This window comes from Coloeus monedula (genome assembly GCF_965178545.1).
Source record: "Coloeus monedula genome assembly, chromosome: 10".
Lineage (NCBI taxonomy): Eukaryota > Metazoa > Chordata > Aves > Passeriformes > Corvidae > Coloeus > Coloeus monedula.
In genome coordinates, this window is record NC_138790.1 from 26,066,271 (window position 1) to 26,083,771 (window position 17,501).

Here is a 17,501-nt window from a genome sequence, read left to right on the forward strand (position 1 = left end):
AGCGGCACGGGCACCTCGCAGGCAGCACCACTCCCACTGCGCCTCGAGGACACACTTGCCACGTTTCTTAAAAAACACCGAGCTAAACCAAACCCAGCCCTGGAGCACTTAACAAGCCCGGTGGAAAACCAAGAACGAGGGGAGGACGTGCCAGCCGGGGCAGGGCAGCTCCCGCGGCCCGGGGAAGCGAGCGCAGCACCGAGGGACGGCGGGGCTGCGGGCGAGCGCGCCGAGCACGGACACTGCACCGCCCGCTCCGGGGCTCCGCCGGGCCTCGCCATCCCCACGGGGAACCACACAGCGCAGTGTCCAGCCCCCATGCCCCTGGGTCAGTGTCCGGCTCCACCACCGACACGCCCACGACGTGACCCAATGATCATTAACATCGGACACAGAAGCATTAACCAAAACTGGAAGTTTCAGCCCATACCGATGCTGAATTCCTTGCTCAGCTCTGTGCTGCACTGCTGGGGGCGCGGGGGAAGGCAGGACAGAGGGCTCAACAGGCCCTGGATCAGCCACAGCTTTTTTTCTCATACAGCTCAGGAATAATTTCCTGCACTAAGTGCTTTCCAGGCCTCCTAACACTGATACTGCAGATCAATATTTCACAAAGACAAAGCTGCCTGATGGATGTGTGCACTCATTTAAGTGTCTCTAACAGGCAGCGCTGCTGTAATCACACACTCTGCACCCCTGCTACCTTCTACCCCAGAGGTTTAGCCTTGCTCACTTTCCACATGAAACAAAATGACAGTAAAATGACAGAACAAAAGACCCACTGTAAGGCAGTGTGCAAATAAAGACAGTATCTATCTGCTCTGTGCGCACCAGCGCAGCGCAAATATAATTACAGCTACCAGGAAGCTTTGCTTGCTCTCAGGAGCTCTCCAGCCTCTCTCTGTTAAAGCTTCTGCATAGGCTTTACTTTTAAAAATGCAACTCTTTGTTAGAACAAATACACAGCAGAGAACCTGCACTGTAGGAATATGGGTCAGGTGAGAGCCTCTGTGTACTCAGAAATGCGGCTGCAGGGTGAATATTTGATGCAAAAGTCTTGAAAAGCTCAACTCTGTCAGTCACACATTGAGGGGAAAAACGCTCAGAAAAGCTTATGAAATATGCGACAATGACACCAGAGGAGCAGAAAGAACACGTAAACAGCAGAAGCTGTTTTTCAGTGTCTGTAAGGCCTTGCAGAGCACGTGGGCATGCAGGAACACAGAGGTGCAGATCCATCTGCCCTTGCCGCGCTGCCTCAGCTGTGAACAGAGCAGGTCAGTGCACACGGACTAGTGGGAAACACAGGTGGCAGGATTTATTTTTCTAAAGTTAAATAATCACCAAACATGCCAAAACACTGCTCTGCGGTCAGAATTCCCTTTGATTGTTTATTTTCACATGGGCACTGACAACTGCAATGTCCTGTTCCAAAGCAGAGCTGTGCAGACGGCGGCAGCGCTCCGCTCCTCCAGAGGGAAGCTCGGTGCCCAGGCCCATCCCGGCAGCTGCCACAGGGCCAGGCAGGAGGTTCCCCAGGAGGGAGATGCAAAACCCCAACCCAGTGGTAAAAAGGAAAGAGGAGCAGTATTTGGTTTACAGATGCAGACCTTCTGCAGGAAGCAGCATTTTCAGGAAGAATTTCTTTACAGAAAGGGGCGTCGGGCACTGGCGGAGCTACCCAGGGAGGTGATGGAGCCCCCATCCCTGGAGGTGTCCAAGGAATGACTGGGTGTGGCACTCAGGGCTCTGGGCTGGTGACAAGGTAGGGATTGGGCACAGGTTGGACTCGATGATCTTGGGACACACTTGGAGGTGTTTTCCAACCTAAATGATTCTGTGATTTCTTCTACTGGCAGTTTTTTGTCGTTGTAGGACATTTTGGCAGTGCCACTACCCTTGGCGCATGCTGAGCTGAAGGAAATGCCACCTCTGCAGATACTATCTGTGTGTGTGTGAGCTCAAACACATGCCCATGACCTGAAGACTCAAATGCTCTCACTTCAAGCGTTCAGCCACATAGCTGGTGGGAAATGAAAAACTTTCCATGTGTGGGAGCCAACCGAGCTGATGAAACAAACAGGAACATTCAGAGGGAGGACTGGTGTATCATGATCTCACTGCAGAAGCACTTTTTCCCCAAGTTCAGCATGTGTGAGGCAGAATCAAAGCTCCAGAGATGAGAGCATCAGCCTTGGGGCTGGGTTGCAGGGCTGCCTTACAGGTGCTCGCTCTTCAAAAACCTAAATTCTCTTTTAATATATTTCACTTAGATCTACGAGAGGAAACAACTTATTTCTGAGTATTAAAAGGAAATGAAACAAATACTGAATCCCTCTCTTTCCCCTGACCATTTTTTTTATACATGAGACCTGACCCACTCTAAAAGTAGTAAAACATGAAAGTAGTGAAATAGCAAATGGGAACTTTTCTACCCCACAACCTCCCTACAAAGAAACAAGTTCAAGGTGACAGCTTTGCTCACCATTACACCCAGGACCTCAGAACCCCAGCATTCCAGGGGACCTGGGGATGCGCTGTTCCCAACAGCCGATCCCGCTCTTCTGTGGCACCACTGCCTCTGGGAGTCCCTGCCTTCTGCTGCTCCCAGGGCTCTGACAGCTTTTACACAACATTAAGGAGCAGAAGCTGAACCAAGTAATTTGTCAGGTGATCAAAACAGAACTTGAGCAGTCACTCAGTAACACTTAATTATTTGTCATTTAAACAGAACAGAGAGGAAAGAATGGAACAACTACAGATGGTGCTGGACAACTGACCCATGGCTGTACTCCAGACAACGACAAAATCCAGCAATGCTTTCCAGATTTTAAATATTCAATATGGGCGTATTTTTAGCAACTACTATTTTAAATTTGTTTAAGCATAAAGTAGTTTCTTAATTCACAAAAGGTCTTTGCAGCTTCTGAAGGCTCCTTGTTGCATACAAACCCAAAGTCAACACACAAAACACACAGCCTGAAAAAAACTTGGAGAAGTCCCTCGGCACCAGCGGCTGCAATTACTGGAATAATCCACAGCATGCCAAGGATTCGAGAGGCATGGGATGAAATTGCTGGTGTCTAAAGGCCACTTTAAATCCCTGCTGCAGGCAGGGTCACAGGGTATACCATGATGATAACAACTCTCTGTGGTCCCAAACCAAGCTCTCGTGCTGAGGGGAATTCCCACAGAGGTCCCCATGAGCAGTGACACCTCATGAAGCAGCCTGGAGCCCCAGAGCTGTGCCCCCCTGCCAGGCCTGAGCCGTGACAGCTCCAGCGCCACTGCCAGCCCCTCCAGGACGTGCCTCCAGGTGTTGGGAAGGTGGCACTGTCACACAACTCAAAGACTGCTGGCAGCCCCCTCCAGTGTAAGCCAGTATATACAGGGAATGGAATTAGGAGAACATTGCTTTCCAGAAAATATTACACCCAAACCATCAAAGTACTGCAAAAACGTGTGCAGCAGTAACACCTGTCATGCATCCAAACCAAGGGAACCCCTGGGCCAACCACAGCTACATCAGAACATTTGCAGAGAGACAGAAAAGTCAGACAGGGAAGGGATGTTCCACCTCCAGAGCCCTATCGGAATCAGCAGGGGATAAAGTGCAAGACCTAGAAAGTCATTCTGACATCATTTACGTAATTTACATCATATAGTTTAATTTTTAAAAACTGTCATTTGAAATAAAATAGATTAATACCAAGCTCAGCTATTTTTCAAACCACTGCAGTTAATAAGAGAAAAGAACATGAAGAGAAATCAAAATGAAATCACTTGGTGTGTCCCTCACATCCTTGGAGGGAACAAAACTCTCCCGAAAAGCCCGGCTCCTGTTCAGCAAAACAGGGGCACCTCCACTGCCCCATGTGCTCATGGGGGACTCTCTTGGTGTCTGCGCTGGTCAAACAATGCCAAAGAGAGCAAGTGCATAAAAAACTTGAAAACCAGCCTGACTTTATGTAATATAGACAGAAAGCCAGGAGCAAGCAACACACTGTGATTAGTAAATCACCTACCAGCTGGAACACCTCTGGCTACCTACACTATGCCAATACACAGAACCACAGAACCATTTAGGCTGGGAAACACCTCCAAGACCATTGAGTCCAAGCTGTGCCCAGTGTCCACCTTGTCCCCAGCCCAGAGCTCTGAGTGCCACGTCCAGTCATTCCTTGGGCACCTCCAGGGATGGGCACTCCAAACCTCCCTGGGCAGCCCCTGCCAAGGCCTGAGCACCCTTTCCATGGGGAAATTCCTGCTGCTGTCCACCCTGAGCCTCCCCTGGCCCAGCCTGAGGCCGTTCCCTCTCCTCCTGTCCCTGTTCCCTGCGAGCAGAGCCCGACCCCCCCGGCTGCCCCCTCCTGTCAGGGACTTGTGCAGAGCCACAAGGTCCCCCCTGAGCCTCCTTTGCTCCAGGCTGAGCCCCTTCCCCAGCTCCCTCAGATGCTCCTGGGGCTCCAGACCCTTCCCAGTTCTGTTCCCTGGTCTGGACACGCTCCAGCCCCTTAAGGTCCTCTGTGCAGTGAGGGGCCCAGAACTGGACACAGCACTTGAGGAGGGGCCTCCCCAGTGCAAACTGGTGAGTTTCCCCAGTACACAGCAGGGTACAGCAGATAACCAGCACTGGCACACGTGTGCAGGCTCCCCAGCACTACAGGCCTGTCTGCTCACAGCTAAGGAACACCAGCACCGTGCGTGTGTGCCAAACACTGTCACTGCAACCCAAACCCATCGCGGGAACCTCGCAGCAATTCTGATATCACATCTACTGAAACTCCAAGATCCTTTCAAGCAGTTTGAAAAACATTTGCCTGCATCTGGAGCCACCTCAGCTCAGCGCCAGGGTGCAAGGCTGGGCTCCATCCAGGTGCAGTGGAGGCACCGCAGCCACCCTAGGAGGCCAACACCCTGCATCTGCTGAGAGCTGCTGCCACGGGGATGGGGCTCCTGCATCCCACACTGCTGGGACAGCACAGAGCAGCCCCCACAAACACCTCAAATGAGCTCTGAAAGTTTACAACTCCTGTCCCTCGCCTGGCTTGAGGGAACCCTGCCCGTGTCACTTATCTGTGATGCTCATATACATACAAACATATATTATATATAATATACAATGAGCACACACATACACACAGTCTACAGTGTGTGCACAGCCCGGAGCAACACAGTTGACAAGTATAACAAGTAACTTCAACCTTCCACTGTTGCTACTTTTTCAGTGTCTAACCACGTAGGTATCTAAAACCACCGGAAGCATCTAAACCATAAATATGTGACAAATGCTGTGTAGAAATATTTTACATTGTCACAGACATTAACAGTGTCTTCAGCCAGTGGACTAAACATGAACAGGAGACCTCACTTCCCTTCTGATTTTCAGTGCTGGACTTAATGAAGCCAAATGCAAAAGAATTCCATCAAGGAAAAACTAGGTGTGCTTTCCTCCACAGTAAAAAAAAAATAAATCCATCAACAAGTGTTAGTTTTCTCTTCAGATATATTTAATCTCACCAGTAACCATGCTTGGATCTAGGTGCACAAGATCTGTTGCAAAAAGCTGGCAGAACCTGGGAACAAACACATTTTGTCAAGCAATCTTGGAGCCTGTCTGCACACTACATCCTCCGGTATCTCCTGATCTCCTGTGTCTTGTGCTTTTCTCTTGCTTCCCCTTCCCCTCCCATCTGCTCACAGTTCAAACAGAGCCCTCCCTCCTGTGTTATCTGCCAGGTGGTGTAACAGCATCTGACCTCTTCAGCCTCATGCCTTTTTGTCTCTCTTCTGTCCCTCCCTTTAATTTCTTTCTCTCTTCTGCCTTGTCTTCTCTTCTAAGAGACTTAATCACCTTTTATTTCAGTGTGCTGAGGAATGCCAGTGGTCATCATCTCCTCTTCCCCTTTGGCTCTTTTCTTATTTCCCAGTGATATCTCCATCTCTGTGTGCTCTGAATGTGCCCCTCACCCATGGGTGCCTCTCCTGGGACCTTTGTGCTACCTCTGGGTACCTCCCCCCAGACCTTTCTTCCACTTGTGGAAAAGGGTCCTTCTTTAACGCATCCATCTCCTCCTATTTAACACACATTTGAGCTGATCTGTTGCTTATTTAACAATTCCATGCAGGAAAGTGTCTTCCTCACCAACATTCACACATTTTATATGCCTTTAGGTTCAGTCTTCCCAAAGAGTTCACTAAGCTTCCCTGCAAACCTGTCTCCCTGCAGCACCAACACTGCTCCATGTATTCCAGCCTTTGGCAGGTGAGAGCATGGATATGACCTCTCATCACTGTACCATCTCCACATTCATGGACTGATCACCAGAAGGGTTTTCTGAACACAAAATACAATTTGCAAATAAGCTAATACAAGTTACTGGCGGGAGGGCAGGGGGAGCAGAAGTTTAAATACTTCTAAGTACTTTTCCCAGCAATGTTTTAAACAACTGTTCAACCCTAACCTTTGCTGGTGCCATTAGGAATATGAGGTAGTTTTAATTCCATCACAATGAAATCTGAGTTGACTTTACAGTCTGGAGATTTGTGCTCCCAAGAGTTTAAAATCATTTCCAAAAAAAGCCACTTTTAACCAATGCTACATGGCACTATTGTCATAAAAATTGCCCTGTTTCCTCCTGTTCAGTGCAGCCACAGAAAAAACCCCAAACCTTGGTCCTGCTTGCAGTGAGCTCACCCTGTGCTGCACATCTGTTTTGCCAGTTGCAGCTCCACACACAGTCACTTCTGAGCAACAAATGCCTGGCCTGGCAAGGTGTTCCCTGGACTGACCAACCCCACCACACCCGCCCAGTATCACCCAGAAATATTTAAATCACAAATTAATTTTTTTTCTATGAAACAATTCCTTGTGCTCCACTGTCAACAAGAGCTTTGCATTCTAAGGTACTTTACTTGGAATTTAAGCTGCCATATATATCCATCCATCCATCACTTGCATGCCTTGTGCAAGGGAAGCACCCCACTCTGCTCCACAGACATGAGATTCAGCCAGTGTTCAACCAACAACAGGAGTAAATAACAACATAGTAGATACAAAGATCTGACTCTTCTGTTTCTTCTAAGGAGTGTTTAGTGAGTGCTCTTTAATCCTTCAGTTTGCTCGGTCAGGGGCTTTCCCAGTTCACTTGCATTTTTATTTGGTTACAGTCACTGCAGACATCCAGGCTATCTCCTGACTCAGCTCACTGCAGGGAAGATTTTACCAGGGCACCAGACAAGCAAGGGTATGTCAATGCAGATGATTTTCTCAACACGCCCTACAACCAGAAAGCTGAATTCCAGGCACAATTTCCCATCTACAAATGGCTCTAAACTCTGATTGCACTGTAAAAAATGGGAAGGGTCAGTAGAAGCAGCAGCCCGTCCAGCTGCAGCTCACCCTGTCTCTGGTGGCACGATGTGCTCCAAGCTGCTGCATGCTGACGGCCAAATTCTGCACAAAGAGCCCAACCAAGTAACCACTTTCTTTTCCACTCAGTATTTGCTTCACCAGTGTCAGTTTATAGTGAGCCCCAACGACCCAGAAAACCTTTCATTCTGCCTATTCTTCTCAAAAGACCTCAGTTAAACGTGCACACTCTTGTTCCAATACAACAGAACAAATGAAGAAAAACTGTGCTGTTCCTGACATTGCTGTGGTGGCTACTGCACACCTAAAAACCTGCCAGGCTCCTGGGGAGTGAAAACCTCTCCCTGAGCCAGACAAGGCTCAAAAGATGCTCCCAAATTAATAAAAAACAACCTCCTCCTCACCCAGTATCGAATACCAGCACTGAACCTGTACAGGTTTTTAGACTGAATCCCACCAGGATAAAGAAATTCCCTTCTTCCATTATCAGTCTGTGCTCCCAGAGTGTGCCCACTGTTACAAATTCACCACGGGTTTCTGCCTGCTTGCGTGCATGCTTCCACACATGGTTATTCCTCAGGTTCTCCTTGCATATACAAAGCCTGGACTAGTCATGTTTGTTAAAACCCACTCTTGTGTCTCCTTGCAATCTTACACTAATGATGTTTATGACCATCTTATGTTTCTGCTTTCAACAGTGAGGATGTTTTAAAAACATCTAGAGAAGGGTTAGGGAAAGGGAAAACAACACTGGAAAAGCTGGAAGCTGAAGCAGCATTAACACTGCTAGGGGCTCAAATGCCACAGGGCTCTTGATATTCCTGAAGTTCAGCATGTGGGTAATGCCCTCGGACAGCAGCTCCACCCATGGCCAGGAGACAGGAAAAACTTGAGAAGAGCAGAAAACAATGAGTTTTACTCCTGCAAAGTGGTAGTTACCTACTACACCTGCAGCTACCCCGGCTTTGCTGGCTGCTTCAGGACTGGGGGATTTTCCAGCATGTCCACAAGCGAATGATACCCCAGGGATACCACAGACCCCTCAGACCTGAGCCAACTCCTGCCCATGACCTGCCTCAACGACAAACTGCCCTGTTCCACCTCAGATTCAATGGAGTGTTTGCTCCTCCTGGTCCCCACAGGCATGTCCCCTCAACAGAAGTGGCCTCGGAGCCACCCACCTTCCATATCCTCACAGCTCCTCCTCTATGCCAGCTGCCTCCTGCTCCCTTGGGCACACATGGACACATGCCCTCCCATGCAGCTGGCACAGCAGGGTGGGCAACATGCACATACATGAAGGACAACTTCCATACTTTGCAATTCCTCTGTTTCAAATTTAAATCTCAATCTCACAACCATTTATGTTGCTATGTAAACCTGGAATTAACCCACGCAAATTCAGTGAAATCGCACCAACAAAAAGTAACCAGCTTCGCTTCCTCCCAGAACTGCTCCTCTTTTCAAACAGCACTCTCTCTTTTTGCTAACTCTCTGTGCTATTTTGCCAAGTTAGGAAAGGTCCAGAGAAATCTGGAGCCGAAGAGTGTCTTTCCAGGAACTTGATGGGACTTGAAGTGCTCTGAGATGAAGCTGGATCCAAACCTGTTCCCCCAGCCGGCCCCTGTCCCCCTCCAGCACCGCCACTCCTGTCAGCAAGCTTCAGAAGCATCAGCATTCTCCCATTGGAGCAGCACTACCGAGCCCACCATCCCGTCTCTGAAAAGACAGAGAACTTTCTGGGATCTCCAAGGCTGAGAGCTGAGAAGTTTATCCAGTGAGTGGAGTATAACAAAAAGGCAATCTGAGGAAGCAGCTTGCCAGTGCCAGGGTGAAGCCCTCCAGCAGCACTACACTGGATTTCTTCTCCTTTAAAAATCCACTTAATCAGATGCATTTTCCTTTATTTCATCAAAACATTGCAGTTGCTTTCAACTACCTCAATGTTGAATGTGTTGTGCATCAGTTAAATCCCGAGATGTTTCCTAATGAAGAGGATAAGTCATAAGTATTTCAATAAATTCAACCATGAACCTGAAGGTTTTCTTACTTGCATAATCCTGTGTTTCAAGACTTGACAATTCAGTGTCGGCTTAAATCTCATTTCAACAGCGGTAATCCTCCTAGTGGCACCGTGAAACAGGGAACAAGACAGACCTCTGAATCAGGATAAAAGCAGCTCTTGTTATTTCCTAGAGGGACCGGTTTGAGTGCTGCTGTGCAGCCCTGGGTGGAGGAGCAGCCTGGACCCCCAGCTGCCGAGGCTGAGGCAGGCAGGGGCCAGCGCGGCACTGCCGGGAGCACAAGCAAACACAAAGCATCGGAGGTGCCCGACACTGACAAAGCCCAAACCTATGCTAGTTCTCTCTCTGCAGGGTTGTCTGGACCGGCCTCACCCTGGCTTTGGCTGCTCACCTGGAGAAGAGGCTCATTCTCAGGCATCGGACACGGGAGCAGCTCCTGACAGGCAGCGCAGACTCCTAAGCAGCACCCGGGGCAGTAGTTCCTAAATAACATCCAGCTGGGCTAATACGGCTCTACGGTCCCAACAAAGAAACACCAGCATTTCTCCAAAGTCAGAAAACAGATGTGATCATTCGGTCCTGAATGTAATTTGTTGCTTCCAATAAATTTCAGTGAGCCTTGGCAACAAGGCATCTGTATTTGGAAAAACAGACACTTGGGGTCATCCTGGGAAGGAGAAAGGCCTCACAGGCTGCTCCTGATCACTCAGTTAAGACTTGGGACAAATGTCTGAATGTTCTTGACATGAGGTTTTCTTATTTTATGCCTCTTTACATCTTCCCTACAAACCAGTTCAGAATTTTACTGATTTTGACTATACCCAGCAGAGTTCCTGACTGTAACAGAAGCCCACGCTGGTTTCTATAACGCACAGCCTTTAAAAAATGACAGTGCAAATGCTGCAGTGCAATGTTTTAATTTCTGCTTAATTTCTTTCTGCCGAGGCAGAGCTGAAGCTGTAAAATGAGCTGTGAAGGCTGTAGTTAGTTGTAACTCTTCTGTCCGAGGACCTGATAAGATTTCAAAACACCATCTATCTTCCCACAGAGGAACACACGTGCTTTCAATTGTTTGGTTTGCTAATGGACTGTTTGCCACTCAGCCTAACAATTGCCCCATTTTCCCGATATATTTGCTGCTTTCCCTTTGCTTCCTCTTCTGGAGCTCAGCCTGCTGGCAGACGCACAGGCTGGAGAGGAGAAAAATGGCAAATCAGACCGTAGGAATTTGAACATTGTTTATGTTTTCATTTTTTGCCAAGGGTTACTGCTTTACGAGCTTCCTTGGAATCAGCCATGTGTCCATCTGCCTCCCAGCCTGAGCCTCACCTCATCTCTGCACCCAGAGTCCTGTCACTGCCTCGTGCTCCAGGGATGCCAGATACCACACATGTAAAATCACCCAAGAATCACCTGCTCAAATGTTCTGGGTTTCTTCTTTCACCTAAATTAAAGAAGAATCAGACCCATGATCTGCCATTCTCAACATGATTAGTGCAATATGCTTACAGGATTTTCTTTCCTTTGTATTAAATGAAAAAGAAGGTTCTTACTCTACACCCTTAGGTGTCAGACAAAGGGGAACAAGTCAAAAAAATCTGTATTTTTTTAAGCAGCAACAAAATAGAGAGACTTGAACAACTACCAATTACATCTCTGAGGTAGAAGAAATAAGATGCTCACCAATTTCAGCAATAATAATACTACTACACTTATATATTTTTATGCCTTCTTGCTAAAAAGTGGCAGTCACTTCTACAGAGTTCAGGAGTTTCATTAAAAAAAAAAAAAACAAACTTCTACTCAGAAGATAAAATACTATCATAACAAGTGCTAGTGGGTCTCAGACACAAGGCACCAGAGCTTCAACCTCACACATCATCAGTGAAGTGACTTACACTTCTAGTTTCCAGCTTTTCCTTAGAATTTAAAAAAAGCAGAGAAATGTGGAAGTTTAAGACTTTCCAGCTGTTGAAGAAAGAGTAGAAAAAGCTTTCACACTTCAGTGGGACACCCAGCTTGAACATGAAGGAGCTGCCGTAGCAGGAGCATAACTTAAGAGAGCAAAAATTGATTAGGAAGCTGCAGCGCCCGTGGCGCACGTTATCTCCAAAGCCACGGTGTGTGACTCTGCTCACCACGGCCGCTGAAGCTCAGATCAGCTCGAAGCAGCAGGTTTGGGAACACAGCAGCCCCCACGCCGCAGAAGGGCGGTGCGGAGCCGTGCCGAGCCCCTGCCCTGCCGCCCTGCCCAGCGCACGGCCTCGGCATCTGCATTTGCATTTGACATCCATCTCCCCATTGTTCAGACATCTTTATCTCAGCTTTCAGGAAACACGGATGACTCATCTATCGGAACATCTGACGAAGCTAACGTAATTTCAGAAACGAGTTCTACTTAGGCTTATTTTTCCAAGGAAAAAAAAAGAAAAATGTTTCAAAATTATGGTAAAAATCAAATTTCTGTTGCAAACCAGTTTCCTGATTTAGGAACTCGAGCTTATTTTTGTTGTAGACAGTCTAACAGGCTTATAGGCATCCAAATTTAGGAAAAAAATCCTACGGCATTTAAACAAGGCAAAGCCAGAGCTGGAGCTGACTCAGCCGCTCCAGCGCATAATTTGAATACACTACATAATCATTCTTGGTTTAAAATTATCCTGCTAATATCTAAGGGCCAGATTATCCCACACACGTTCATCTTGATTCATGCGCTCCCTTAGGCCAGCCTTGCAGGTTTCATTAGCAGCAATTAGGCAGCAGGATGATAACATCTCGCCGGGGCTGTCCCAGCCATGACCTCCTGCAGCACCACAGAGGTCACAGCCACGGGCCTGGCTGCCTTTTGCTCCCCACGCTCCCGGTTAACACGGGCCAGCGGCTGCGTGTTCCTGCTCGCAGGTAACAAGGAGCAGCCAGGTGCACCCACAGGACGTGTTTCCCAACCAGAGACGGTGTCCAGAGCCCTGTGCCACTGCTCCCACACAGCACAGGAGACAACCTCGGGAGGCAACACTGCTTTCCTTGCTCTAGCCCTACACTCAGTTTGTGCCTTCATTTCAGTGGAAGGGGAAATAATTTTTTTTTTTTTAATTGCTTTACCCAAGCTTAAAGTTTCACTTCTGGCATCTATTTTTGCCTCCTCCAGGCAGGGCAGGGCAGGGCAGGGCAATGGTGTTTGGCTGTGGCGGCTGCGCACTCGGTGTGCTCTGCCCCTGCGCCCGCAGAGGACACCTGGGCCAGGGCCAGAGGCGAAGGGCACTGCCACTCACAGGGTCCCCTCCAAGTATCTGCTCTGCCTGTTTATGTTCTAAATATAGCAGAGCACACGGGCCATCTCCAGCTCAGAGAAGTCCTGCTCCAGGGGCTGCAGCTCTGCAGCACTCACACCTGCCTGACGTCAGCTCCACACAGCAGTCACCCCTAAGGCACTCACACCAAGTCTCGGAGTGACAGATCGCAGCATCACACAGTGGGCTGGGCTGGAAGGGACCTTAAAGGTCGCCTCATTTCAACTCCTGCCAAGATGCAGGAGTTTGTAAAGAAAAATTCAGTGACTAAGTATCTGTCTTATGTCCAAGAGATAATGCAAGAATAGCTGTCTAATTAATACTAGTATTATATACATTAATAAGAAATCAAATATTTTAACATTAAGGTTAATTTTTCAGCATACTGCTATTTTAGTAAAGAACAAGGACATTACATCCATATTGAATTACTGAAAAATTAAAAATTACTTTTGAATGTCCTAACCAAAAACCTTTTTTAATCTGTACTACAGTATTGACTGACCTTATAAGGTCCAGACAGAGCTGGTGCAGCATTTCCCTAAATTGTTCTTGCAGAACATCTAAAGTTTGGGATATTGCAGATAAGGTAACTCAGTGACTAGTGCTGGTTGAGCTCAGCACACACCAAAACTGATGCAGAGCTGAAACAAAACCAAAACTGAGCAATGGCTTCAGCAATGGGGATTGGACTGGGAATTCCCCGAAGGGAGATATTCCATTTTCTGTTTACTCAGGGTATTCTCGTACACGATACAGCTACTTAACTAACCACCCCTGCCCAGGGGCTGGGGAGCCACCGGCAGCCACAGGCGCCAGGCCCACGGCGGGACACGGCGGGATCCTGCCCCGGGCTGCAGTGAGGGGATGGCCAGATCCCCGGGAGCCTCTCCAGCACACAGCAGCTCAGCCACTGGCAAAGCTTTTAGCATGAGCACAAGTAAACAGCTCTGGTCAGCAGTGTATTTTTAAACAGCAGATTCTTTCCCAGCTCCCAGCTCGGCCACTGCGCTGACTCCACAGGGCAGCAGCACACTCCTCTCCTCCGAGGATCCGCAGCAACGCTGTAACGTTACCCACAGTTATCACCCACGGACCTTGCAGTGCTTGGCAAAGGTCAGCCTTTCCTGCATTAAAAAAGGGAGCGAAGAGCCCTGCTGACAGCAGCAGAAGGGCCAGTCACACTGCCGGGGCCGGGGAAGCCAGGCCAGGCCCCGGTCCATCCCCTCTTACACAGACACCAGCCCACGCTGCCGCCCGGCTCCAGCACCACCAGCACCCCCATCCAGCGCTGAGATACTAGGGTACTTCCAGTGACCACTGGCATCATGTCCGGTTCACTCCAGTGGCTGGTTTCCAGCCTTTCGGCCAGATCCTTGTGCTGAGAAGGGCAAGGCCAGTGGGGTCGGGCCACGGTGGCCAGACACACGTTGCTGGGAAACCAAACGGGGGACACTGCGGGTGTTGCTGCACCAGCAAACCCACCGTGGCTCCCACAGCCCCTCACTCAGAAACAGGCTAGAGGCTCCGGGGCCAGGCCTGTGCTCTGGCAGCACCGTCATCCCCCCAGTGAGGCCGCACAGCCGCCGCCGACCTCGTCCACACGTGGTGGCACCGCATCCTCGCGATGACACCGCGGGGCTGGGACTCCCCACTGGCACTGGCAGCCCTGGCTCTGCTCCTACCTCCAGCACGTGCTTAATGCATAAAAACATCTTATTTACACACTTTAATACCCCTGCATGCATTGTAATTGCTGTATTTAAAAATAAACTGAACAACACAGAAACAAACCCTTTCAATATCTGCAAGTTAAGCCATGGCTAGGGGTGATGGGGTGGGTATTTCAGGCCTGAGAGCACTGTAAAGCTTTACCCTGTCCCCTGACCTGAGACAAATTTTCAAGCTCGGGACGTTGCAGGATTTACACAAACCCGCTGTAACCCACTTCCTGCCCCGTTCGCACTGCGCCGGGGCCCGGCTGGGCCATGACCTGCAGGAGCTGCTCCTGCTCCAGCTCCAGCTCCCTCCCCGAGCACGGCAGTGCCAGCAGCCAGCTCCACGCACTCGGCTCCGCTTCCTGGGATCGGGGCCCAGGAAGAGAAAATTACACTGTAGAAAAAACTGACAGACAAATTTCTGCTTCCCAAGTTTTGATATTTTCATGACTCCACTGAATTAATTCTCTGCTGTTTGCGGTATGGGTATTTTATACATTAGGTTATTTAAATCATGAAAAATCAAGGGAAGGAGCTGGGGCCCGCACATTTAACACCTATCACTGAAACTACAGCTACAGTGAAACAACAGCCCTACGTTTACAGTGCCTAGCTGGGATGTGCCTCCTGAAAACCCTCTCTGCTCCCACCATGTTTACATGTCCAGAGGCACCTTGCCTTTTGCTAAGTGCTGTCCTTCCCTTAAGCAAGTGCACTTGGGAAAAAGATGGGATAACCACACCAGTGCCAACCACAGAAAGGCATGCAGGGTGCTCACAGACACCCGAATAACCCAGGGAGGAAAACACTCTTCTAAGGTTCACCATCAGCTGTCCAGAGACACCAACAACCCGCTGGTAGTTACGAGATGGAAACAAATCCTCATATTGCTTACGTGGTTTGTGCTATTAAAAACAAAGAATCCTCACAGTGACTTTGCTGTTTCTACGTGAAGTGCCCTTTACTCCAGCTACAGGCGGGGAATAATTTGGAGGCGAAGAATGAGCCCCTGTAGCCATATTGAAGGATTTGAGTCCTGCCAGATGTATTTTCCCTTCGTTCCCCACATCCTTCCCCTTCCCCTGAGGAAAACAGCAACACAAATCGACAAGCATCAATAAAATAAAATCAGCAAAACACCCCACTGCTGGCAGCCAGCATTTGCTCCTGTTCGGCTGCAGGGTTTCTGTAGCTACAACTGCTTCTTTCATTAACCACACATCCTTGAAAATAATGTAATATTTACTCACTTTCAATGAGTCAAAGCAGGCGATTACGCGTCCGTTTTCAACTTGGCAGCTTTTCGATGGGTGTGCAAATTTACATTCCGTGTCTGGTCGCGAGCAAGTCCCCCTTTGGAACTCCCTACACACTTCCAGCGTTAGCCATTTTGTGTCCCGGATCGGTGTGACGCTAACAGCCATCTTTAGATTTTACAGGTAGTTAAAATTTCCAATAAAAATGGGCAAACGAGTAGCTGAACTGATAAACTGGAAATGATGAAAGTGCCACCTCCAGAACACTTTTTTCCCCCCGCTCCCTATTTTAAAATAAGTACGTGTAAAACGGGGTGGCTGCAATCTCGAGGAAGAGCTGTGTCACCAGAGTTCAGAGCGTGGCACTGTTACCGGGGCTCGGGGGAAGGCCAGGACCGCCAGCCAGGTGCGCCTGCGGGAGAGTGGCCGGGACTAGCCCCGCGTGCTCAGCATCCCGTCCTGAGTGCGGCCGCTGCAAGCATGGGAACGTGGCGGGCTCTGGCAGCGCTTCCCGAGCTGCTCCCGGGGACGGCGGCTGGCAGGTGCCTCCAGGCAGCGGGCTCGCAGCGGGCTCTGCGGTGCAATCGGGATCGATTAGTTTGGCATAGACAGATGCAGCAGTTTAGAGCAACGACCGACACTGGGTTTGGGCTGGGGTTTTTCTCCTCCTCTCCTTGGCTTTCGGGCAGCAGAGCTCTGACCTTCGGGGCACACTTTAGTGCACAGTGCAGCGGCGGCGGGGGAGCAGCGCCGGACCCTCCTCCCGGCGGGCGCGGGGCTGGCAGCGGCGGAGCGCTGTCGTCGCAGTCTAGCTGGCAGCAAGCAAGGCAAAAGCAGCGGCTGCTCTAGAAGCGGTCCCAAGCAGCAGCGACGTCAGGAAAGGCACTTCTTAGTACCAACCTGTAGAGAGAAGAGACACGTTACGAGCGGGCGGCGCGGGCGCCCCGCGAGCCGCCGCCCCGCGCAGGGCACTCACGGCTGCGGGCGGCGGGGCCGCGTCCCCGCGCGGGGCCGGGCGGCAGCACCGCCGGCGGGCCAATCGCGGCGAGCGTTGCAGCGACACTCCGGGCAGGGAGCCAATGGCGGGGGCCGTCTTATGAAAGGTCGCGCCTGTCAGACGCCGGCCGCGCCGCGCTGCCCCGAGCGCGCCCGCCGGGGGACGCGCGTGCGGCCCGGCGGTACCGGCGTGTGGAACCCGGCCGGGAACGGCACCGGCACCGCCCCGCCGGCAGCACCCGCCGGCCCTCCGAGCGGCTCGGGCCCGCCGCCGCCTGACCGCCCGGCTTCCCGAGTGCGGCTCGGCTGTAGCGGCGTGCGGAACCCGGCGGCTGAACGGGACCGGCACCGGCACCGCCCCGCCGGGCCCGCCCGGCGTGAGGACAGACCCGAGACACGCTAACCCCGGAGCGGCTCGGCCCCAGCGGCGCCTGACCGCCCGCTCGGACCCGGCCACCGGCACCGGGGCCACCCCGCGTTCAGCCGAGAGCTCGGGGGACACCGACCCGGCCTGCCCGACGGGCGGAGCGCTCTGCGGAGCGACCCGCCCGGCACCGTGCTGCGGGAGCGCTACGGGCCGCCGCAAAAACACCCGGGAACGACGGAAAACCTTCCCCCTCGGTGGGCTGGGTGGGTTTCCCTCCAAGCCGCGATTCAGATGCCCAGCTCTGCCACAGAAGCCCGGTGCCACCTGCAAATACGAATCTAGTATAATGAGCTGCAGCTCCTGTCCCTACCTGAGCATCTCAGCCCAGAGCACGGAGCAGAGGGACCCTCGTGGCACTGCCTGGGACACACTGACAACACCAACGACGGGAATTCTCCTGCCAGCACTGCAACCCCAA

At 50.7% G+C, this 17,501-nt stretch overlaps 1 protein-coding gene across 8 annotated transcripts in view; it reads right to left on the reverse strand.

The window, feature by feature from the left end:
* MBNL1 (muscleblind like splicing regulator 1) overlaps positions 1-17,501 on the reverse strand; it is a 73,966-nt gene that overhangs the window by 40,888 nt on the left and 15,577 nt on the right. For 2 of the 8 annotated variants that reach the window (XM_082288105.1, XM_082288106.1), the window contains exon 2: positions 15,655-16,560. The exons of 2 other annotated variants lie outside the window; for them this stretch is intronic. In XM_082288105.1, the coding sequence (XP_082144231.1) occupies positions 15,655-15,828 (174 nt within the window). In that variant the 5' untranslated portion in view covers positions 15,829-16,560. Of the gene's footprint in view, positions 1-15,654; positions 16,677-17,501 lie in introns of those variants that run through there. 4 more of the 8 variants (XM_082288109.1, XM_082288112.1, XM_082288108.1 and 1 more) reach the window with 4 other exon arrangements.